The sequence below is a fragment of the Pseudopodoces humilis genome, chromosome 11, assembly GCF_049639895.1.
Source record: "Pseudopodoces humilis isolate 2021_Gansu_Grassland_sample_001 chromosome 11, ASM4963989v1, whole genome shotgun sequence".
Classification (NCBI taxonomy): domain Eukaryota; kingdom Metazoa; phylum Chordata; class Aves; order Passeriformes; family Paridae; genus Pseudopodoces; species Pseudopodoces humilis.
The window spans coordinates 5,755,329-5,778,948 of NC_142210.1; the positions used below are offsets into that span (position 1 = coordinate 5,755,329).

The following is a 23,620-nucleotide window of genomic DNA, read 5'->3' on the forward strand; positions in this document are numbered from 1 at the left end:
TTATATGAACATTTCCCACCAAGTTTTATGACATCCAGCAACACAAACCAGTGCTAAAAGTGACCCATCACATCACTGCTTCAGCAAGTCAGCTAAGCCCTGATTCACTGCTGCTTAGGACTACTGGTTAGTAGTTCATGCCCCTAACATGGTGTTACACAGAAATAATAGTAGGGCCAGGCAGGAGAACACACACACACACATACCAAAAGAGTTTCAAATTTTTCTTAGTGGAAGTGCTCAGAAGATGACACTTACTGCTGCAGACACTATTTGGGCAGAAATTCCTTTCAGGAGTGAGAGCCGTATCACTGATCCATGAAGTGAGAGAGAATCTGGGAGTTTTTTCTTCCTAAGGAATTAAGAAACAAACCAAAAAGCTTTAGAGCAGAATAACAGCTTGGAACTTTTGGAGCCTAACCTGCAGCTAAGCCAGCAGGTAAATTCTGCATAGTCCTGTAACTCATGCAGTTTCCATTCTTCTTGGGGCCACAGATAATCAGCAAAGTCTACTCTGCCTGCACAGTTTGGTTTTAACTCATCTCCTGGAGTAAAAAACCTTAGTTCTTCAAACAATTGTTTAGTTTCAAGCACATATCTGCAAACCTTAGAATTCACTAATACATCCTGAAAGCAACACTTTGGCTCCTTCAGTGAGTGAGGAAGTTCAGGGCTGTAAAGGTGAGTATCTATGGAAAATGCACAATTGGAAAAGGCTCCTTAGCAGAATACAGACCCCTAGGAAAAGTGAGTGTATGGTAAAGAACAGCCTTCAGTTAATACACAGCTCACCTGATATGAAAGCTTAAGTGCTTCTGTTTATAGTGCAAATGTCTTTAACTAGCACAAGAGCAGTAATTTCAAAACAGCACTGGTAAACTCTAGCAGGCCCGACAGAAAAATTCCTCAGCAAAGCTGTAATTTTGTTGCCAAGCTCACACCACCAAGAGCCAAATTCCCAAAACTACCATGGAAACATTGGGTTCTTCTCTCTCCAGAGGTGCACAAGCAAGCAGAACCCACAGAGGTTCATCAAGCATGTTGTTAATAGCTGGTGTTATGACTAAGGACCCATAACCATGGCAACCAGCCTTACCCAAAGGTGACAGGAACACCTCCAGGTTTTTCTGCATACTCTGCTGGAAGTTTAAGCCACTCCAGGTAACATTTCTCTCAGTATAAACAATCTTACTTGAAAAAAGAAGGGACAGAGAGTCTGTACAATACCATAAGCCAACATAAACCACCAGAGTGTTTACATCCTGTGCAACTGCTCATGGCACACAAGACAGCCATGGGAGAGGCTAAGGCCATCATTTGAGTAATTAATGACACATCTCAGCAGTATTAGAGCTAATTAGCACATTTTAGATGTCAACCTTAGCAGTCCACTCACAGAAGTGACAGCAGTTGTCTTTTACAAATAATGACCAGCTGCTTGCAGACTAGGTCAGACACCCCTTTGAAACATTTTCTTTAGAGTCATCATGACTCAGTGCTTTAAAGATTCCATAAAAATTCAGAGAAATTTAAGTAATCCACCTCCCATAAAATGCCATTATTGCTCAAACAGGCCAGCCCTCAGTGCAGCTACAAATCCTATCTTTGCCTACGTGATCCTGGAGGAATAACAGTAAAAAAAGGAGGATTTGTTTCTAATGGATGTAAGCAGTACCCCTTCACAAATGGTTTGACTTCCCAGACCATGAGGCTGCAGTACCTTTTCAGGTGTGTCCTATCCCCACTGTCAGAGCTGGCCACCGAAGAGGTGTCATAGGAGTGTGTATCTGTGTTATCAATGTTCAAGAGAAAAGGATCCTCCAAAATGAAAGACTCTTCTTCATCATCAGTCTGGAGGGTGAGAATCACCACAGCTTACTAAACATTCAAAACACACAACAGCGTAACTCAAATATTAGCAAAGCAGCAGCAATTCAGCAGAGAAATAGAGGAGGAGAGGACAAGAAAGCCTCATATTTAAAAGCCAGAACTATTTATTACTTTACTGGGCTGATTCTGTGGAAGACCCTGTTTCCAGAATTCACACAAACCACAGAAGTGGGCTGGAGAACAAGTCAACTAACCTTTCTTCCCCAAATATTATGAATTCCATCAAAACTTTAATTGACCTTTAACACAGCTGTCTCCTAACTGCCAAGAGAAGGCCTACAATTATCATCATCTCCTCCAGCACTTCACCAAGTGGCACTAAGAGCCCAGAAGTCCCTCCAGCTGTCACAAGAGTTAACTTAGCTCTTTTCTCAGCTCTTCTGCTTGCAATCTCTCTCTCCTTTCAGTCTCAGTCTGTATTTTCTTATTACAGTTTTTCAAAAGGTCATTCCCCCTAAAACCAGTGCAGCTCCTCTTGTCTCTCAGCACAAAGCCAGAAGGACCAAACACAATCCCCCAGCTGATGCCAAACATGCAGGAAGCAGAGCAGCTGCCCGTCATTTCACTTACACCTGGCAGCTCTGTCCCTATTAAGTATCTCTTTCTGAACTGCAGCTGTTTGTCTTTTTGGTTCAGACAGGTTCTTCTCTGCTAAAATCCTTTTCAGAAAATATTTTTCCAGTCATTCCCATCCTACATTTACTGAGATAGTGCAATAAGACTTTGTTTGCACTGAAGTGTATTTTCATAATTATTACATCTCAAGTTTAAGACTTGGTATCTACTCCTCCGACACGGATGTCACTGCATGAGATGTTATAGCTTGAGATGACCCAAATTTACTACACTTCTGTTATTCAAGGGACCAGTGGAAACAGGACATAGCTATCCCTACTGCTCCTCTTGTTTCTAGACTGTCTCTGTCTGGGACACCTTCTATCTGTGTTTTTAATGCGGGTTTTTAGAAGACCTGTCACCCCCAGCAGGCTCCTTTCTCCTTCATACTAGCATCCTAGCAATCCAACCATCAATCTCATTTTGTTGAAAAGCTTGTTTCGTCAGAGTTTATCTTTACTTGCATGCCCTTCTCTGTATTTCTAAGGATTGTGCACTCACATAGCTACTGTAGAGTTGGATACTGAGTTGGATACGAGCGAGACAGAGTTACCACAGGTAACATCAGATGCTGAGACTGTTCCCTGCTTCTACCAGAGAGCTACATATGTGAAACGAGTAACACAGATAAAGCTGGGAAGAATCTAGCTCTCACCTCCTCCCACAACTTCAGAACCACTCTGAATACTCTGCAATTACTTTTAACTAAAAAGAGCTGTTCAGTGACCCTGACCTCTAACAGGCTGTCTAGACTTCAGGTGGCTCTCCAGATCTACAGATGAATGTGCTTGGACTTGATGAAAACCTTTTATGCTGCAGCTGTGGATATTTTAATTGAAAAAAAAAAAAAACCACCAAAATTCTGTATGATACACTGTAGAGCAATTACTCCACTCAGCATGCACCTGCTAGCTATCAGTATCAGGAAACCATGAAGCTCTACAGTTTTGTTTTCCAGAAAAAACACAGTAAGAGTAGAGGAAAAGGAGCATATGCTGCCTCATCTGACCTCTCCCCTGGCCAATGGATCACTCACCTCATTTAGGATGCTCTCCAGCGTTGGAGGGGTATCAACTTGAGGAATGTCGAATTCTTTGTCGTCAATCTGTACATCAGAAACCACAGCCTGAGTTTAGGTTGCCTATTCTACCTTCCAAACCATAATTAAAGCCGCATAAAAAGCAGCTACGCACATACGCCTCTGCCCGGAAAGGCAGGCAAGAGCTCTGAGGGCAGGGTCACACAGTTTCATCTGGTTGAGTGAGGATAGTATTTCCTTCTTGGAGGCTGTGTGAGACTTATTTCCAGAAATAGTCATGAAATACTTTTGATGTTCTGAGAGTAAACACGCTATTGCAGTATAGAGGGTTTTGCAGCCAGAGAGAAATTAAATGACTGACTGTACCTGCTGCATGAGGCACCCGCCATACAGAACTTTGGGGGCTGTTGGTTTTTTTTCCTAAATACGGCGAAGCACGCGAAATTAATGTCAATTATAGTGACCCATGTCACGATATTGGAAGTGGCACAGATAAGCCTGGGACACCCCCGCCGACCCTCCCTCACGGCCGTGTGTCGCGGGGACCCCCCGACCCTCCCTCACGGCCGTGTGTCTCGGGGACCCACCGACCCTCCCTCGGCGGACCCCTCGGCCCTACGGGAAGCGCTCGGGTAGGCTCAACCCCCGCGGCATGGCCGTGCCGCCTCCGCGGCGCTTCGGGACGCACCAGCTCGCTCCGAGAGTCCAGCTCACGGTCGAGCTCCGCTACGCTCAGCCGGTGCGCGGGCGGATCCGAGCACGGCTCGGCCTCCGCCGGCTCGAGGGCCGCAGCCATGGCCGGGCCGGCTCGGCCGGGATTCGAACCCGCGACCCGAACCTCTCCCCACGCAGCCGCAGCGCGACGGGACCGCCTCCGCGCCGGCCTTAAAGGGGCCGCGCGCCGCTGGCGGGGACCGGGAGACGGAGGGGGACACCACGGACACGCAGCCAGTGCTGCTGCCACACGAAAATCTTGTATTTATTGAAAAAGCTGGCATATGCTCCACGACTGCGGTTGTCATCCCGGACCCGAAGGGTGCGTCAGCCTCCGAGGGAAGAAAATGGACAAAATTAATAATAGGCGCAGAAAGGAGAGGCAGAGACCCCACACCTCTTCATCCCCTGGTGCTTCAGCTAAAGCCAGGAGGGTTTTGCTTCGAGTCCCACATCCTGGAGCTTAAGATTTGGTGTGCATAGGGCCAGGATGCAGCGTTGTCCCAGCAAAGCCAAGGAAAAAAATGTCCCTTTTAGGAGAGGAGGCAAAAACCTTTGGGAATTCGTGGCTAATTTTAGACAAGGAAGGAGATGCAAGATTTGGAGCCCAAGCATCTGTGTTTTCTTTTAAAAATCACCTGAAAACACTAAGCCGTGTGGGTCTCCAAGAGCCCTTGCCAGGCCAGAAGCCAAGGGAGGGTCAAATGTAAGATAAAACACATTGGAAGGATGAATACCCTCAGTTTCACAATGCCAGACACCCAAACTATGCTGGGCTTTTGTTTGTTTCAAGGTGACTCTCCCCGTGTGCCCAGGTGGAGGAATGGCCCCTCTGGTGTCCCAGCAGCAGCTGAATCCCTGCTCCAGCTTTTAAAGGTTCCAACTTGAGGTACAGAGCACATTCTACAGCTGTGCCTTGCCTTACCTGTTAGTCCTTCCCGTTGTTCCTCCTGAAGGGGAGCTGTGCTTCCCTGCTCTCTGGAGAAGGTTCTGTCTGGCAGCAAGAGCACATGGATGAGCCAGGAACATCCCACACCTGCCCTCCCGGTGAGCCTGGGCTGGGAAGGGCCCCATGTCCCACCTCCCCCTGTGCAGGAACAGCCCTCCTGCTGTCCTGGGCCAGCTCAGCAGGGACAGCAGAGGATCTGGCTGTTCAGGGTCACCTGCTGAGCTCTCAGTCAGGAGACAGCAAGAGCTGGGGGAAAAGCATTCCCAGGGACAGGCCAGCAGAGAGCTGCAAGCTCTAGAGATGCTTTAGGGGCAGCAGGGCACACACAGGTAAGACAGTTTTGCTCCTCAGAAATGTCATTACCTTAGACAACACACAGAAAGCCAGTGCCTGTGGTAGTGGCTTAGGAGGTTGCCTGCACAGGGGAGGGGATTTTTGCAAGGCAGTGGCTCTGCTTTAGCACTATGCTAAATCCCTGGGGAGCTGAACTTCTCCTCTTGCATGCACATCTACAGGTGTTTGAAGCTTTGGTGACCCATTACCACCACAGGCTCTCCTCCATGTAAACCTTTCCTTTCCCCTACCAGCTGTTTCAGGATGGTCTTCTGCAGCAATGGTGCATCTGCTCCTCTTACAACAGCCACTAATTCTCCTCCCTGAAAGGTGTGGAAAGCAAATTGGTCAGCAAGTGCTCAGGTTGTGCTCTCTGGGCTCTGGAATTCCCCACAGCAGCATATCACCCACACTATATGTACCAGGCCCTCCTCCCCTCAGAGCTGCTCTGCTCCACAGCAAGAGGAAAACCTTGGAACAACCTTTTTTGTGCCTCCTCATCAGCCTCAGGATGAAGGAACACAGCCTGTGAGAGGAGAGAGGTCCTGCAAAAGCAGCGTGCTGAACCTGAAGACTCCACAGGGCAGCACATTGGCTGTATATTCTTATCTGCACAGCATTTGATTACCAGCAGATACAGAGCAAATAAAATTGTCCCAGCACATGGTAAAGAAATAAAACATCCTCCCAGAAGAATTGTTGTTCCCACCAGCAGGTCATGTTTATTGCTATGCAACCACCGGGAAAGTATTTTTACTCACTGTATAAAAGAGAAAGACAGGCTCACATTGTCCTCTGTATTTTTCCAGAGCATCAATGGAATCAGCTTCAGCCTAAAAGGAATGTAAAATAAAATAGATATTTCTAGAAAAGCATTTCTGCTCCAGAGGGATGCACACACAAGTGCCTGGACTCAGACACCCTCAGCTGGCTGGTACTCACCCCCCACAAACAAGGAAACACCTCTGGGTCCCAGACTTAGGGGACAAAATTACACTGGTCAGAACCAGGGCCACAGCCAGCTCACAGCTCAGTTCCAGTGCCCGAGATGGAAGTAGAGCTTCTGCAGGAGCTGGAGCAGTGCTCCTGTGGGACAGGGATATCCATTCCCTGCAGCTTGCCTGGGTGAGTTTCTTAGAAAAAGCCTGAAAAGTGAATTCAGGCCTCCTGCCCATAAGGACTGAGAGAAGTGCCAGGAGGAGCTGTAGTGGCAGCAGAGACAGGAGGGCTGAGCCATTAGAAACGTCAGTGCCCTCGGCTCTGTCCTCGGTGCAGAGCTGCCACCAGCCAGGAAAGGCACCAACACACAGAGTCACCACATGACTGAGGCAGGGAGGGACTTGTGAAGGGCTCCAGCTCCACACCCTGCCCAGGGCAGGGCTGTTCTCATGATACAGGAGGTTGCTCAAGGCTGTGTCAGTTTTGAGCTTTCCCCAGAATCAGCTCTGCACAGCACTCTGGAAACTTGTCCCAGTGTCCTACACTCACACTTGAATACTTTTCCCTTCTATTTACTTGGACTTTTCCCAGCTGCAACTTATCCCATTATCTCTTGTCCTGTTGCTGTGTTTCCCTGACAGACATCAGTCTCTGCCTTCTCCATCCCTGCCCCTACACTGGACATCTGTCCCTTTTCCTCTCCAGGGCGACCAAATCCAGCTCCTTCAGCCTCTCCCTGTATATCAGAAGCAGTATTAATGACTCTGTCTAATGTTACTTGCTTAAGTAGGAATCTGAAAAGCATAGAGCAGTTGAAGCCTGAAAATCCATAATTATATTAATTCTTATAGATTTACCCAAGCCCCTGTATGTGGCAGGCTCACTCCCAGCAGCTGCAATTCCTGCACTGCTATGGTTCAGGCTAAATATTGGAAAGATAAGTGATTTCAGCCCTTAGACTTCAGCTGATTTCAGAGGACTGGGTATTTCAAGCAGTGCCAAGTGAGATCTTACCACAGCAAAATGCAGGAGATTACTGCCAACTTCATTCCTGACTTTTTGGAACAGATTCACTACTGGTTTGCATGGACCACACCAGGCTTGAAACACATCAACAACTGCAAGCAGGAAAATAGGTCAGAAGGAGGTACAAATGGGTCACTTTAGATACAGACCAATAGACCACATGCTAGAAGGGCTGGATTTAGCTCTGAACTGGAAATCCTTGCAAGGTTTGAAATGCTGCATCAGAGAACAAAATACAAAATTACAAGCTAAGAATGACGTGGAGGAGTCTTAAACAGAAACATGGACATAGCTGGGACCTTGGAGGTAGCAGATTTCCCAGGGAAAACCACTGCACAGAGGTAGAGCACATGAGGTTTTCCCAAGAACCCTGGGAGTCAGGCCTGCTCCTTGTGCTGGAGACAGTCCTGTTCCAAGCAGTGGAGACTGGACCAGCACTGCCTGCATTGCATGATGACTGTCCCATATAAATGAAGAGGACTATAACCTCCTGCTGGTCTCGGTTAGAATAGTTTTTTTTCTTCCGTTCGGTGTAAGGGGAATGGAGAGACTGACTAAACATCCTTAGCGCTAATAATTCCTAAGTGTCTTGCTGCCCTTTTAACACAGAACAAGAGCAATTCAGTGTGCTGACCAAACCCTTACCAATGAGTCCTTTGAGACACAGCATTTCTTCCCAAAGCTCCTGGCTAGTAATGTTAGTCTGTGTGGAAAAGTGAAAAACACAGTAAAAGCCACAGTAGTTCATCAGGTACTATCCAGTTGCTGCAAACATACTGACAAATCCCTCCAGAGGGACACACTTGCCTGAAGGGGCATTACCTGAGCACTCAGGAAACTCCTGACTGTGACTCTCTCACCTCTGCCCAGCTGATAGGGATGTCTCACAAGATCCAAGCAAAGGCAGACAGGGCAGTAGCATCCAGCCATGGGCAAGTCCTCCCCTGTTTAGTGGCACTACTGGAACAGTGGCTGCCTGGGGATCCCAGACTCAGTTTGCAGAGAGCAGTTCTGGGGATTGGCTGGGACCCCCAAACTGCGATCCCAGACCCACAGCCCCTTGTCAGGATCTCCATCTGCCTGCCCAGGGTTCCAGTTGAACCACACCTCATTCAGGCCCAGTCCTTACAGGGTTTATGAATACCTGATTCTCCAGCACCATTTTCTCACCTTGCCTGTACACAAACTCTTCTATTCGAGATGGTTCAGCCTCGATAAACTAAACTAGTAAATACTCAGGTTCCATGATGTGTGGGCACTAGAGGGTGGTCTGAACCCAGCATATCCTTACCTGAATTCCCAGCTGTTACCTAAAGACTTCCAAAGCACATTGAACAGAGAACACAAAGTTCTAGGCTGGGAGGGGCCTTTGGAGACCTCCAGCTAATCTCCTGCACAAAACTCAGCATTAGATCAGCTTGCTCAGGGATTGACCCTGTCAAGGATGCCCTAGACCATGCCATACACAGCACCACCCACTCTATTATCCTACACTCCCCATTCTGTTATTAGAAAGAATATAATCCTTAGCATCTTCCCCATCTTACAGGACTTGACCTTCAGTATGTAGAAAAACACAGCAAGTCAAAATAAAAAAGACTTCTTGAGAAATTAATCTAGTTTTGTTCATCCTGAGCAATGAAGATTCCTAATTCCTTCCTTAGTGGAAGGAACTCCAACTACATTTATACTGCAGTGGAAGACAGTAAGTAGCACCAAGGCCAGCTATTTCACAATAATTAACACCAATGGGCATCAAAGGACTGCTAAAATCTCACAGCCAAGAATTCCAAGAGTGGAAACTCCAGTGCAAATGAAATGCCCTCTCACAGGTGTTCAGAGCTGTGTCACTGGGGGTCACACAGGGCAGTTTCTCCAGGGCCTTGTCTCATTCAGCAAACAGGGTGTTCAGACATTTTATTTGCCTGTTAAGCACATGACCCCTAGCTTAGTTTTCTCAGAGAACACCTGCAGAACTACAAAATTTAATTATTCCTAGTGCTGAGACCACCCTCAGAGTGTTTCACAGAATCCTAATGAGTCTAAATGATTTATGATAGTATTTTGTGATAATGAATTTGGTCACGATTTCAACTGCTGGACTCAAGTACTGCTGCACTCTTCAAGATGCTTTGCTAATTTGGATATCCTGAGGCTGCTTGGACTTGGCTTTTCTCTAATAAAACCAGACCCTTTCCAGGACATCCCTTCATGTCCTACACAGGTTCAGCTTTCATCTGCAGATGTAAAAAACCCATTTTGCAGATGTAGACCCGGATTTCCCTTCACTGCCAAAGGGGCAGAGTCAAGTTCCCCATCCCACAGGAATACAGCAGCAACAGAAACCCTTCCTACCTTCATAAAGTGCCTGTTTCCTTGTTGCACATGTTCACATTTCCCAGTTTAAACAGTGAATAAACAAGATCATGAGCCTATAATCTCTTTCATTATTTCTCTCTCGTGAAGACTGAACTGCTCTCAAAATTTGAAGCAGACCTGCAGAACTCATTTTTGGTTTTCAGTGTTTTTGCAACATAAACTCCTCTTAGAACCCCCCTTCTCCCCATCCAGTAGTTATGAAGCATCATTAAGTCATCTATGCACTGTTAACACGAAAAATTCTTCTACACCTCACTGTGAAATAGAATTTTCAGCCTTTGAGTCTTTCTTGTACCTCCTAGCTTCTCCACCTTTACAGCAATCTTTCTGAATGCATGACCTGGTCACAAATGTCCAGGAATTCCTGCCATCCAGGAGATGTGCCAGCCCCAGTTCTCCACTCCTAAACATCCTCTGAGCTATTACCTCACAAAACAGAGGCATTTTGGTCTCTGAGAGCAGCCAAACCTGTGCTAGGCCCAACAGCCCCTAACACAACCTGCAGCAGCCCCCTCTGCAGCCCACAGCCCTGCCTGGGGACACCTGTGACCTGCCAGGTCCTCTCACACTTCCCATCTGCCTCCAGGAACGCCTCTTCCCCTCAAGGATCTCGCAGTGGGGCTTTGCCAGCAGAATCTGAGATTCCCCAACACCAAACCCCATCCTTAGCACTTTCTGAGAGTTTACAAGGTCTGCTGAAGGCCTGGCTACTACTGACCTGCAGCACTACCTCCTTTTTCTTTGCGGCCATCCTTCTGCAGGAACAGGGTCCCTTGAGCAGCTGTCCCAAGCACAAAGCACTACAGGTGGCTTCTAATCACCTGGATCCAAGTGCTGGCCAACCTGCACCACAGAGAGATCTTTTCACCTGTTTCTGCTGCTCCAGCCCAGACACAACACCCACAGTATCACCTCAGCCCTGCTGCAGTGCCCCAAACCTGGACGCACCTTCGTTCCAAGAGCCGAGGTGCTGCTGCGGGGCCTTAGCTGCCGCTCCCTTCCAGGGCCTTGTGCAGCAGCTGGCAGGACCCCAAGGCTGCCATGGCAGCGCTGGCATCGCCAGGGCAGCATCAGCCCAGCCCAGCCCACGCAGTCCCTCCCCTGTGTCCAGCGCTGGCTGCAGCCTGCAAGTTCAGCTCCATCTCCCCTGGGAGTCCTGGAGCAGCAGCTGCAGGTGGAGCCTTTCTGCCTCCTGTGCCTGCCCCAGCTGCCTGGCACCCCCCAGCCCAACTCACCCTCCACTCTAGTCTGCCCACCTCGCTCCTAAACTGGGGGCTCAAAGCAAGGTGTGGGATCCAGGCGTGACCTCGCAGCACTGAGCAAGGAGGACCGCTCCCAAACAAGCTCGGTCTGGGGAGGTTTGTTGTTTTCTTTCCCTCCCTGCAGTGAGCAGTGCCAGTGCCTAGCACTCCTTTTAGGCAGGCTGCTGCTCCTACCCCGTCCCTTCCCACACCAGAGCACACCGGACTGCAGTGGCACACCCCGGAGCTGCTTCTTGTCACCCAGCACACGACACCTGCTGGCCTGGTGCTCCAGCTGCTCACCATCCTCCTGGCTGAGCATTCAGGTTTTCGTACATCAATGCCCCCAGAATGTCTCTTTTTGAGGCAATTAGCCTGCAGAAAAGCCCTGATGATTTTGACTGCCACTGTAAGTTTGCAAACTGACAGCTCATGTGCTCACATTTCAGGAGTACTGAAGAAAGCCCTTTTCAAGCAATTTTCTGCTCTTCAAGAACCTAACCTCAGGCACCTCAATTATTCCTCTGCCTGCTGTGTCACTGCTTCAGCAGTTTCGTTGAGGCACAGCATCCACAGCAATGGGTAAACTCTGTAAAAATATTTTTTTTTTTTTTAAATACGAAATGCTTGCCTTTAGAACATCGTGGCACAAGCTGCTTTACACAGGTTACTTGGCTTCTTTCACTACCACAACACAAATCTGTGACTGGAACAATAGCCACATGATGTTTTATTTGATTTTCTGTGTGGGTAAGACAGTCCAAATGTGGAATGAAGCTGGTGGGGAGAGCCAAGGTCACCAATGTCTGACAGCTGGTGTCCCAAATCCCCTGCTCAACTGTTCATTTTGTGGTATGTGTAACCTCTGAAAGAAGGACTCCCATCACTAGACCCAGATATAAAGAGAGGACATACTTATCAACATCCATCAGGATGGCTTTTCAGCAGAGAAATGGCCCAAGAACAGCAGAAATCCTGGTGATTCATAAGATGTCCAGACAAACTTTGCTATGGTTCTGTAAGCAACCCTGGAATTCATAAGCTGCTGCTACCTCATTAAGCTGGGAAAGCTCTGGGTGACCAGGAAAGTCAGTCCCACTGTGAATCTCAGGCTGTAGAGAAGCTGGCAAAAAGAGCTCATATTTCTTCAGGAAGCTGAGAAAAACCTAGATGTTCTGGTAAAGTTATTTTTATTTACAGTATTCTTCTTTTTGTACATACCTATAGCAACATCAAAAATTATTCACAAAGTTTAACTGAATGTAAAAATGTTCTCATCCAACAGTTTGTCCTCTCTATACCTGTGGAAAATGCCAACTGTTCTCATGCAGCAACAAGATTGTCTGAGCATTGGCTTTTAGTTTTTCTGGCAGAATTTTAGGAAACCTCAAAACTTGTACAGAGATACTTTTACTCACCTTCTTTCTTAACACCTGTAGGCACCAAAGTTCAATAGAATCAAACAGATTTGCTTCCAGAAACGTGAGTTGGGGAAGGATAAGAAGATATACATAAGAACTAGAGCTCCTAAACACAGACAGGAGTGCAAATGGAGCAGGGAGATGCCCACTGGACAGTTTTGCATTTACAATACCTGCCTCAGAACTTTTTTCTCAGTTCAAGCAAAAATATATTTGATTGAATTTTATAAACAAGACTTTGCTTCTGAGTACTGAGTTTTAACAAATTCTCACATATTTTTACTTTCCATTTTGCTCAACCCCCAAAGTCCATCATGAAACATTTGCAGAAGGACGTTAAAAAACTGCCAGTCACTTACTGCAATGCCTGGGAAAAAAGTGTCAGGTGCTCACTTTTATTTGTCTTTGAGAGTGGAAGAAGTTACATGAAATGCAGATATTCTCCTTTGCAACCAAGTGGTAACAGTTATCTGATATACAGCACATTCAAATTCCAGGCCAAACTGTGGTCACATTTTCTGACACAAAGAGTTACCTTGGAAAAAAGTAAGGCTGTCATCACAATTTGACCTTTTGATTAGAAATAAAGTATTTAGATAATTATCAAAATTGGTTAGCGAAGTTACAGACTTCTCTTGCTGCAGCCCTCCTGAAGCTCAGTGTAAGAGAAGAAGGATTTGGTTTAAGACATTGGCTGTAAACTCTAGTGCCTGTTAGTGCTATGTAAATACAGTGTCTGGAGAGTCTGACTATGAGCTGTGGTCTAAACTGAAAGGAGACCTGGGCAGAGTCAGAATCCTGAACTGCTTGAGGAGACTGGGAAGCCACTGGGCTCTGCCATTCCAGCCTGACCTCACACAGTACCCTTCACTTGCATTTGTGTTTCCCCCTGCACACTTGCAGGCACCATTTCAGGAATATACAGACAGTCAGGGCTTCTGGATGCAGTCACAGCCCACCAATTATCCAGCAATCTAAATCCATGCATGCGTGTATAGCTGCATATATACAGAAAATCTGTAGCAACATTACTGAGCTATAAAACAAGACTGAAGCCCCAGTTTTTCCATCCCTTCCCCAACTTAATGCACCCAACTGATCATTTTTGGAAATAATTTGGAAGTCACTTAACTATTTGTGGAGAAAAAGGATGCAAAACAAAAGCAATTCCTTAATCCTGCTTGCCAGCTCCTTCTAGTCTCTGGAAGGTGTAACTTCTACAACACACTGCTCTGCTGATATCTGTGATCAGCAAATCCTTCTGACCATGAATAAGCCAATCCTTCAGCAATTAGCTGACCAAGTTCCTAGCTGGCAAAGCAAGAGCTTATTCCTGCTGATCTTGCAGCCACCTGCTCCTTTCTGAAAAGCATCAGTCATGCTAACCCTGAAGTACGAGCTTGTTTTCTAAAAATGTAAAGAAACCCAAACCCAATCCAGTTGGCCCATTCCATGGATCTGAGCACATCATCCATACCAGGTGGCCTTGTATTGTGGCAAAGAACTCTTGGACCTTGTCAGTATAGAATGTGCTGCTTGGAATTTGGAGTCTATTGTCTCCCTCTATTTTTCTCTTTAAAAAGGAAGTATAATGTAAGTTAAGCTGAAGTTCAGAAATGCATATATTTTACTTAAAAACATTCATCTGTTCAAAATTCAAAATAAACTTTATGGGATACAACAGTTTGGTTTTTTTTTTTAAATAACCTTTCATTCAAACGGTATATAATTCAAAGTATTCGTACAGCAAACAATGGTTAACCCTTGAAAACCTGTAGAAAAAGATTTTCACACAAAAAAAAGGAAAACCAAAAGTGAGGTCTCATACCCACACACTCAGCCCGGCACACGCACGCACTCGAGCACCCACACACCCACACAAGGCTGCAGCAAAAGCAGAGAATTGGAGGCCCAAAAGGAAAACGATGACTGATTGTTCTATCTGAAAGTCCAGGTAGCTCAGGAAAAAAAACCTCAAAAAACCAAAACAACCCCCCCAGAGTCCTCTGAGTAAAGAAACTACCTCAAGAAAATTCTCAAGTGCACTGGAGACCTGATCATGTGAACTGTTTCTGCAAAGCAGCTCCCTGCACCTGAGAAAAATGCAGCCCAAGGTGACTTGTGCAAATATAAGGAGTCAGGAGTATCTCCCGCTATTCCTTAAGTAGACATGAGGGGTGTCCACAGATTCAATTAGTCTTTGATCATGCAAGGTACTGCTGGAGTGCTGTCTTCGCCCTGCAAGAAAGAACAACCCATTAATTACAGGAGTCTGGCTTCAGCAGCAGCAGCTTCATGGGCAGGCTCAGAGTGTGTCAGCAGACAGGGAGGGAGGATGGCTGAAGAAAAGGTTCCCTCACTTTGGAAGGATCTGGCCCGTGGTGCACAAATGCTCTGGGTGGGCTGTAACTGTTAAAGAATCCACCTGGCATCCAAAGATAACCTGATCTAGCCAATGACACTGGATGTGGGGCTCGGGATGTGTATTATAAACACCTTCCAAAATCTTCCAAAGAGCAGTCCCTGAAGAGCAATTGCTTTCTATAATACAGGTGTACCATGAAAAGCAGGTCTTTGAGTTGAGAAATCAAGGAGTGTCAACTCAAAATACACTAAAGGCATACTAGTCCTGTTAGGAATCCTGTAGGAGTACTGGCCTCACCAAAAACTTACAGTGAGGTGAGAGAGAGGAAGAAGCCAGTCTAATAACACAATTTATGTAATCTTAATATTGCACAACCTTTTTTGTTAAAACAAAAACACCTCTTACCAGTCTGGGGTTACAGTTCCATTATCACATGGGCTAATTCTGAGTTTCCTCCCACCTGAAGTGAGATGCTTTGCTCTTCCTTTGTCCCCCACAGCTCCCAACCTGCTATCATGACCTTAACAGACTTTTCCAGGACCTGATACAACTCATCAGCACACAAGAAGATTATTTATTTGTTTCTTCCCAGCTTCCTGCTGTGATCACAAGCCATAATAGCTCAGGGAGGGAGCTGGTGTGGCAGAGGTAGGACATCAAAGTGTTTCTGATTATCATTTTCAATGCTAATACTCTGACATAGATTTTAAGATGAGAAGCCCTAACTTTACTACAAAGATGTCTAAGAACACTAGAACATCTTTCATAAAACCAAGAATACTGAATTTAATGCATTTTAAAAACAACTGCACAGTTTTGAGTTGTGTTGTCTGTTGTGTGATATCTTCCAAAAATCGGATTTTCTCCTTTACTTCATGGAAGAAATATGGGCTGTCGCTAACTGTAGGTGGGACTAATTGCAAAAGGTTAACATAAAACCCCAGAAATTGTCAGTAACTGTTTCAGTTTTACATGTGTTTGGGAAGCAGCCAGATGATCTGTGTGGATACTAACACAGGTAACAGCACAGGTGTGTGCAAAGTTACTGCTGGACTTAATTAGTTTAAAATAATTGTGATTAACAACTGTGGTGATCCTGTATTATCTTCATACTCACTTGTCACACAGATTTGGATCTGAGGACTGACTCAGTTTATGTAGAATATCTACTATTCCCATGTCTCGGAGTTTGTCTTGGCGCTCCTGTGAACCTGCAAGAACAACAAATCACATTGTTGGGAGTGGCACCAGCCCAAGTGTCTCCAGGAGAACAGAGAGGGGTGGGAGCAGAAACCAGCTAAAGTGGGGGTAAGGAGCAATGTCCAGCTAGAGCACACCTATGGAAACACTCCCTCAGCTCTGCCTGCTTCCTCAGAGAGCTCCAGCTTCTTTTGCTGTGCTGTGTCCACATGTTTGGAGCCAAGAACATATTGAAGGCAAAAACCTTTATTCTAAGGTATCCTGCTTCAGCTGTTTTATTCTTATCTCTGTAATTTCACGGGATTTGGACGCAGAGAACACTCCCCTGGAAGTGTTTCTGAGCCTGTCTTCTGCCCTCTCCTCTTCTCACCATATCTCCCTGAGCAGCACATCCTTCAGGCCCCTCCTGGTAACCTCCCATTCTCCCAGGCCATGATTTCTCACCAAATGTCTTATCCATTGCTCCCAGTTCCACTCACAAGTCCTGTAGCTGGTTTCAGCCCAAGCCACTCAAGCCATCCATACTGTGGAAAATTTCTTTGCCAGAAAACTCCTTCTAATCCATTTATTCTCTCCAGTGAACATGGTCCCTCCAAAAATGAGTTTCTACAGCTCCTTTAAGAACAGGAAGCTCTTAAAAGAATTATCTTTCGCTTCAATTATTTTGAGACTTCACAGAAATGCTACAGGTGAAAACCTCCCACTGTGTCTCTCCAGCTCCTGTTTCTTGTCACTGTGTCCTTGTGTCTCCCCCTGAAAGCTCTCTGCATCCTCCTCAGTGTCTCCTGACCACACCCAAGAATTCCATACTACACCTATAATGACGTTTTCCCTTACACTTTGGATCCCACTGCACTGTGCACTGCAAATTTTGATTACTATGCACCAAAAGCTTTTTGATCAGGATAGTAACGTCTGTGCATTAATACGGAGGGTTTCTTACCTTCCTCTTCATTCCATATGAGATTAGATATACAGAACATGGCCGCAAGCTGTAGTTTAGCATTTGAATGACTCTAAATACAGAAAAATAGAACTCAAGTTTAGAAGAAGAAATTCAGAAATTCACAAGACTTATATTTTGCCATTCATCATGTAATAAATTAAGATAGCAAAGCTAAGACAAATTCTTATCTACAACTTCTCTCAAAGATAGGGCCACAATACAAGGCACTTGAGTGGTCAATCACTTCCTTCCAAATGTTTACTGACCTCTCCAAGATATGACTTTTCTAAGTACATGAAATGTTTTCTATGTAGATGACATCACTGTCATGTTTTTATGGGAAATAATCCCTGGATTTTCCTTTTAGTCAGTTCCTCTGTACACCTCTGCTATACAGAACTGCACTTACACCCCACTGGTTATATGGAAATTAAACGCATGATAGTGAATAATTCACAAAATCCCAAAGCACTTTCCTCTTTTCATTCCTGCAAAAGAACAACACAATTCCTTTAAGAGAAATCCCCCCTACCATGTAGTATTTGATTTTCTGCAGGATGTCATCATTGGTCATAATCAGTTCTTTTGCTGTCGTGCCATCTGCTATATTGGCAAGGATACACAATGTCTGAAAGAGAGAAAAACTGGGAAGTTATTTGGCACCAGATCACATCCCATGACAGCTTCCCTGACAGCTCTGAACTCGGGACAAACAATTCCTTTAATTAGTTTTTATATCTTTAATCTGGAGTTTCCAGCTTGCTCACATCTAGAGCCAATGCCAAGGAGTTACCAGCTGTGGGGAGCAGCCCTGGCCAAAAACATTCATCACCATTTTAAAATTAAGAGCAGCACTTATTAATTCATTGCAAGGAAGTACATTTTAAGTCTGTTATGGAAATCTGCAACATACAGAAAAGAATAAATGTCCTGGAGTGTAGACCAGTCTGTTCTGTAGCAGTGGCTGGGGGAAACGAAAAACAACAAACCCCAACCATTTCCACCTTGTTCTTCAGCCCAGGAAAAGGAGAGACAGAAGCCTTTCTACTGATCTAGCAGAGGAGTAATTTGTTTTCAACAAGTCTAATCACAATCCCAGCTGTCACCTGCAGAGGTAACTCCAGCTACTTCTGCATGTGGTTATTTCTTGCAAATTAGAGAAGCCATCTCACAGGATGCCCTTGAAACACCCTGGCCCATGTTGGCACTACCTGCACAGACCTTTGACTGGCACAGCCCTTTCCCTGGCTCTCAGGGGCACCAGCAGATGCTTCACAAGCTCTTTCCCAAAGAGCTCTGGAAGAACTTGACCATGTTTTCTGGACAGGCTGGGAGAACACTGGAGGATGATCAGCACTTGTATGGTGCTTGTGTCTAAGCTGCACTGTGCTGTGTCAGCAGCTGCAGAGACTAATTACTTCCAAGCTGCTAATTACATCCTGATGAGGCTGGCAGTGACAGAGACAAGCACTGTCCTGCTACAAGTAGGGGTTCTGGTGTGCAGACAGGTAGTACTGGATCTTGAAATAAGAGCCATCTGCACCACAGGGACAAGGAAATGCTCAGTGGATATAGGCCTCAAATTCCAAAGACCATATTCGGCCCCAGCCCTTTTCCAGAGTATTTCCCAGGTATGCTGGTTCTCCTGTAAAGTAATTGGGATAGGCATGGCAAGGTAAATAGCCTATGGCAATAAAGGCCATTCCTGTCACCACAGCTTTATCAGGAAGACCTATTTAGAAAGACAAACATGGTTAGTTCTCATCTGTATCAGAGCCATGGTGTCACTAAACTTGCTAGCATGAGTCTTTGGGGATTTTTTTTTACTAATTTTGTACTTCAATCACCAAAGGAGGCCTGTTGGTCTTCAGCCTGTTCAGGGATTTAGACTAGCTCTACTCCTACACTCATTTCCCAGGCTGTTTGCTACCCATATCAACCTAAGCCAAAGCAATCCTCTGGCATCTCCCACAGCTCCTTGCTCCCCCCATCCTTCCCCACTACATACCCTGTATAAGGAACACAGTTCTCCCACTACCCATCTTGTCTGGCATGAGAGTTATCCAGCCAAATCCTGCCCACCTATCCTCTAACTGCTGCTTTAGCACCCCCACAGCAGCTGTCTCTGTACATTGGTTCCAGGATGCCATTCCCTGCTGGCCATCTCCTCTTTCCCTCTGCCTTTCCTCTTGCAGATTGCTTTTCTTAAGTTTTAACTCGTCAGGCCAGGTCCCTCCCCACTTTTTTCTGGGCTCCACCAGGATGCTCTTTCCCCAGCTAGTGCTTTTCTTCTATTCCTACTAATCCCTTCCTGCCATGCAATGGCCCCAGTTTAATTCTTCTGCTCTCAGATACCTCCTCTATGCCAAACCTACATTTGCAAAACCAATCTGAATTCAGTTCAAACAATTATGTAACAATCCATTAGAAAGAAAAGCATTCTTGTAGATGCTCAAGTTATTCATCTGACAGATCTCAGTAAAATATTCACAGCACATCATAATCCCAAACAAAAATGACATGTGAACAGTAAGCATTTTTTGCTCTTATATTTTATTCTGCCAAGACAACACAAAACAGAAAAGATACCTGCTCTTTGACTTCTATATTGTGCTCCCCTTCCAGAATGAGGGTCACTGCTTGCATGATTTGCTTCCCATGAGTGCTCATTATGTGGTCTATGTGCTGCCAAAGCAAGGATGAAATATATTTAGTGTAATTCCCCGGACAAGGAAGGTGCATTCCCACTTGAATCACTCCAAGTGAGGAGCAGCAACACTGCACACAGAGCACTGCTCCCAGTTAGCTCTCCCAAACCAAGAATTTATCACAGCAGAAACACTTCAGAACATTCTTCTTCATGTGGAGCCTGCTTTTTTCTGAGAGAGCATTGTATGGGCCCTGGTGGTGCTTTCCCTGTCACCTGGAGAGGAGACACTGCTGTCCCAGTAGCCAGGCTGAGGACTGAACCCTGCTGACCCAGGCTCTAAATGGGTGGTGCTGCAGTTGGAAACAACCATTTGTCTTCTGATAACCAAGGGGTAATATCAGAGATGGGTCAGAAAACAGATGTTTCTTCTCTGGTATTTGCTACTCTTGCAGGGATACTGTGCCCAGGTCCAGTTGCCATCTTTCCAAAGCCATAGAGGGCACAGAGAAATAAGCCAGATGCATTGGTTATTGTCTGGGAAAACTGCCCTAAGTTCAGAGGGTCACAGCTCAAAGGTCACTTGGTGACAGACTATGAACACCTACACTAGAATAAAAGAAAGAAGATGAAACAAGATCTACTGGATTAACTATACCAAACCTTAGGAGTGGCAGCAAACAGGCACCAGAGATGACCAGCACATGGCACACTAAAATTCTTTAAGACCTCAGGGATTCTTGCAGGACTTCTTAAAATTTCTAAAAATGGGTTTTGATTGGAAAGCTGCTGAATGAGTTACTTTGAAGTGAGTTTTGCGTAGAGGTTGAAAATGGCTGGTTCTGGCTCTAAAACCTACCACAGGAAGCATTGAAGCTGGCCCTTAGCTACAGATGGAGAACACCTTAAGTGACAGTGAGAATTGTCAGGGTGAATTCAATGAAAGACAGGCTATTAAGTGTCTTCACATTAAGACAGAGCTAATTTTCTATGAAGGTTTGACTTCATAGAAGATATAAAGATATACCTTTCTATGAAGGTTTGACTTCATATTGAGACTCAATGAGTAAAAATATCAGAAGATTTTTTTACAATGACCTTTTTCTGGTGGAAACACAATATGTGATAAATGGACAGGAGAGGCTTCATGGGGTTTTTCCCCACAAAAATGTTGGCTTGCCAAATGTTTGCTGCATGTTTTCCCTCTGTTCTTCACAGGGGATTACCCCTTTCTTTTCCTCCATGAATATCTTTCTCCCTGTCAAAAACAACTCCCAGGCTTACATTTTCCAACCATTTTATTTCAGGGTGCAAAATGAATGTCTGCATTTTGTAAAGGCACAGTCCCACAGCCAAATTCACAAAGACAGTACTGTCTGTGTAAATGGATAAGAACAGAAGTATTTCAAGTGCCAAGGAAGAAGAACGACAGGTATCTCTAAGATCTGAACCTTCCCATACACTGACTCAACGGTGCAACCCTCAGTGTTGTTGTGGACAAGTTTCACAGAGAAACTGCTATGAAAATAACATTGCTAAAAGCTAAATGCAATGGAACTGAACATTAAATGAAAATGTCTAGCTCTGAAAATAATTACAGTGTTTCCATGAATGCAGAGGATTCTTTCCAATACTTTCTCATACTGATTTGCACGTTTGCTTACAGGTATTTGAATAAATCCAAATGGTGTTAAAACAGGAAAATGTCTTGCACAGAAGCACTGGCTTGGCTGTTGTTTGGTCAGCTTTCAGAAGGTCTGTTTGCAGCTCTACTTACTGGGCGAGTGGAGAGAAGATTCCTGAGCAGTCCCAAAGTTTTCATCAGAACATTTACATCGGAATCAGAAAGCAACTGAAACAACTGCTCTGTGCTCAGACCTCGCAGGATGTCTGACTTGATCTTCTGTTCCGCTTGAAATGCCATATTCTGAAACAGACACACTTTTAAATTGATTTTTTTTACCTGAACACCTGGGCTTTCACTCTGTTAGTAGACTATTCCCTACAAGAATACATCCTTCCTAAATTAATCTTGAAAAAAGGCTGTAATTTATGAGCAACTGCTACACAGTCAATTCAATTTCCACATTGCCTTACAGCTAACCTGGTTATTACCTGCTTTTATTTACCCCTGGCATGCTACTGACACTACTTAACAGCTTCCCTGAATGATCCTGGCAACAAAATTAGTACCAGAACTGAAGAATTTATTTTACTTTATGGACTAATGGATGAAGTATTCCAGGCTGATGCTGTTTTGCTTCTGCAGTTTGGTGAAACGATAAGCCAGATTTCAATTATGTAATTTTTAATAACAACTGACAAGTTCTACAAGATATGTTCACAAACCTTTTTAAGGAACAGTGACAAGTGGGATTTCATTGGGGTGTCCTACTCACCATTAAAGCCCAAATGCCGTTCACTCGCAAGGCAAGATTTTCACTCTGGGTTAAACTACATAGAAGTTCTATGGCTCCTGATTCTAAGATAGGCTGAAAGAATGAGGGAAAAACAGATCTTTACAACACTACTTAGACTAACTGCATATATGAAAATTATGTAGAAGAAAAGGGTAAAATGTAAAAAAATATCAGATGCATTACAGAGGCTTTCAAATCTAGTACTTCTAAATATTCCTTCCCCTTACAAAATCAATTTTCTTTTGACAATGATGTTTTTGACATGAAACAAGTATCCTGACAGAAAATCCAGTATTTCACCCAAATTTGAAGTAGAAACACTGAAAAAAAACCAACCCCTCACCAAAACCCCAAATTATGAAAACCAACCAAACAAAAAACACACACACAAAAAAACCTCACTAAACCAAACTATCAAAAACCCACTAACAAACAAAAAAACCCCAAAACCACCAACCAAGAAAAAAAGCCCCATAGACAGTGAACTGTGCTTGGCATTATTTCTGTTAATTTTCTGTCTCACAGATATAATGGAAACCAAGACCAACTGAAAATTTGGAAATCCAAAGTGCCCAGCAGGTTCCCACATACAGCACAATCTTGTGAATATTTTCTGTCATTAAAAAGTATTTTAGACTTGGGGAGTTGTTGCACTGCTATGCAGTGTTGATCTGTGTGTACAATCTGTATGAAATACAGACTCTGCAGAACCAGATATCCTGTACTGTTCATCTGAGAACAATAAAACCACAAGACTCAGCTATGCTAGCATTTTCAGCATTACAGTAGCAGTAATTCTCTAAGACAATAGATCACATTGCAAATTATCAGTGTGTTTTCTTCTTGTTTATGATCTTTTTAGATAACTGTGTTTTACAAGTAAAAAGGAAATGACAAAACTTCATGTCTACGTCTTTTCTTTAGAGACCAAAGTAACTGTCACAGCACTGCAAGCAGATGGGTTTTTTTTGTTCCCAAGCTATCAGTGGCACAGGCTCTGTAACATCACAGCTCCTTAACATGCCACAAGCAACGGCTGCCAATTAACACACCTTTATGCTAACTGAACCATTGTGTAATCTCACTTTAGCCCATCCCCTTTCCCTGCTGCTGGCTAAGTACTCACCTCCTTGCTTGGAGAGAATTCCAGAAGAAGATTGCATAGTGTGGAAGATGCTACTACAAGAATTTCATTTGGAGCATTCTGTAAAACCTGCAGTCACAGAGAGGAGAAAAAGGAATTCTGTTAGTAGGATAATGAAAAGACCACTAAAATGGAATATCTGAAATTATGCTGTAGCTGGATATTCCAGACTTCAGGAGGTGCTTTGATGCTAACAGTACAGACCCAGACAATGATACACATCACAGGGCAAGCTGGAGCAATGCATTATTTCACAGAAGTCAGATTTGAGAGCTTTCAGTCCAATTTAGCAGAAATCAGTGGTGACAAGCCCTGCTCTGCAGAGGATACATATGCAGAGGAAGCTCCAGGA

At 44.8% G+C, this 23,620-nt stretch overlaps 3 protein-coding genes across 11 annotated transcripts in view; all 3 read right to left on the reverse strand.

Annotated features, from left to right (window-relative positions):
* The window catches only part of VPS8 (VPS8 subunit of CORVET complex), a 66,646-nt gene extending 62,262 nt beyond the window's left edge, over positions 1 to 4,384 (reverse strand). For all 4 annotated transcript variants that reach the window (XR_015773432.1, XM_088060848.1, XM_005529594.3 and 1 more), the window contains exons 1-4: positions 4,233 to 4,384; positions 3,542 to 3,610; positions 1,721 to 1,851; positions 259 to 352 (exon numbers count right to left, since the gene is read on the reverse strand). Coding sequence is in view for 3 of the 4 variants with exons in the window: in XM_088060848.1 (XP_087916974.1) it covers positions 259 to 352; positions 1,721 to 1,851; positions 3,542 to 3,610; positions 4,233 to 4,340 (402 nt within the window). In the remaining variant the exon portion in view is untranslated. The remainder of the gene's footprint in view (positions 1 to 258; positions 353 to 1,720; positions 1,852 to 3,541; positions 3,611 to 4,232) is intronic.
* A 119-nt stretch (positions 4,385 to 4,503) lies between these two features.
* Positions 4,504 to 8,952, reverse strand: NME9 (NME/NM23 family member 9). Its single transcript, XM_088060850.1, has 6 exons — positions 8,151 to 8,952; positions 7,494 to 7,597; positions 6,302 to 6,373; positions 5,792 to 5,863; positions 5,184 to 5,252; positions 4,504 to 4,590 (listed from the first exon to the last, which is right to left on the reverse strand). The coding sequence occupies exons 1-5, from the start codon at positions 8,251 to 8,253 to the stop codon at positions 5,187 to 5,189; spliced, it is 417 nt and encodes a 138-aa protein (XP_087916976.1). The 5' UTR covers positions 8,254 to 8,952; the 3' UTR covers positions 4,504 to 4,590; positions 5,184 to 5,186.
* Positions 8,953 to 12,298: 3,346 nt separating this feature from the next.
* The window catches only part of ARMC8 (armadillo repeat containing 8), a 61,789-nt gene continuing 50,467 nt past the window's right edge, over positions 12,299 to 23,620 (reverse strand). For all 6 annotated transcript variants that reach the window (XM_014258320.2, XM_005529547.3, XM_005529546.3 and 3 more), the window contains 8 exons: positions 23,251 to 23,337; positions 22,104 to 22,196; positions 21,482 to 21,631; positions 19,647 to 19,742; positions 17,590 to 17,685; positions 17,055 to 17,127; positions 16,029 to 16,122; positions 12,299 to 14,784 (listed from right to left, as the gene is read on the reverse strand). In XM_014258320.2, the coding sequence (XP_014113795.1) occupies positions 14,751 to 14,784; positions 16,029 to 16,122; positions 17,055 to 17,127; positions 17,590 to 17,685; positions 19,647 to 19,742; positions 21,482 to 21,631; positions 22,104 to 22,196; positions 23,251 to 23,337 (723 nt within the window). In that variant the 3' untranslated portion in view covers positions 12,299 to 14,750. The remainder of the gene's footprint in view (positions 14,785 to 16,028; positions 16,123 to 17,054; positions 17,128 to 17,589; positions 17,686 to 19,646; positions 19,743 to 21,481; positions 21,632 to 22,103; positions 22,197 to 23,250; positions 23,338 to 23,620) is intronic.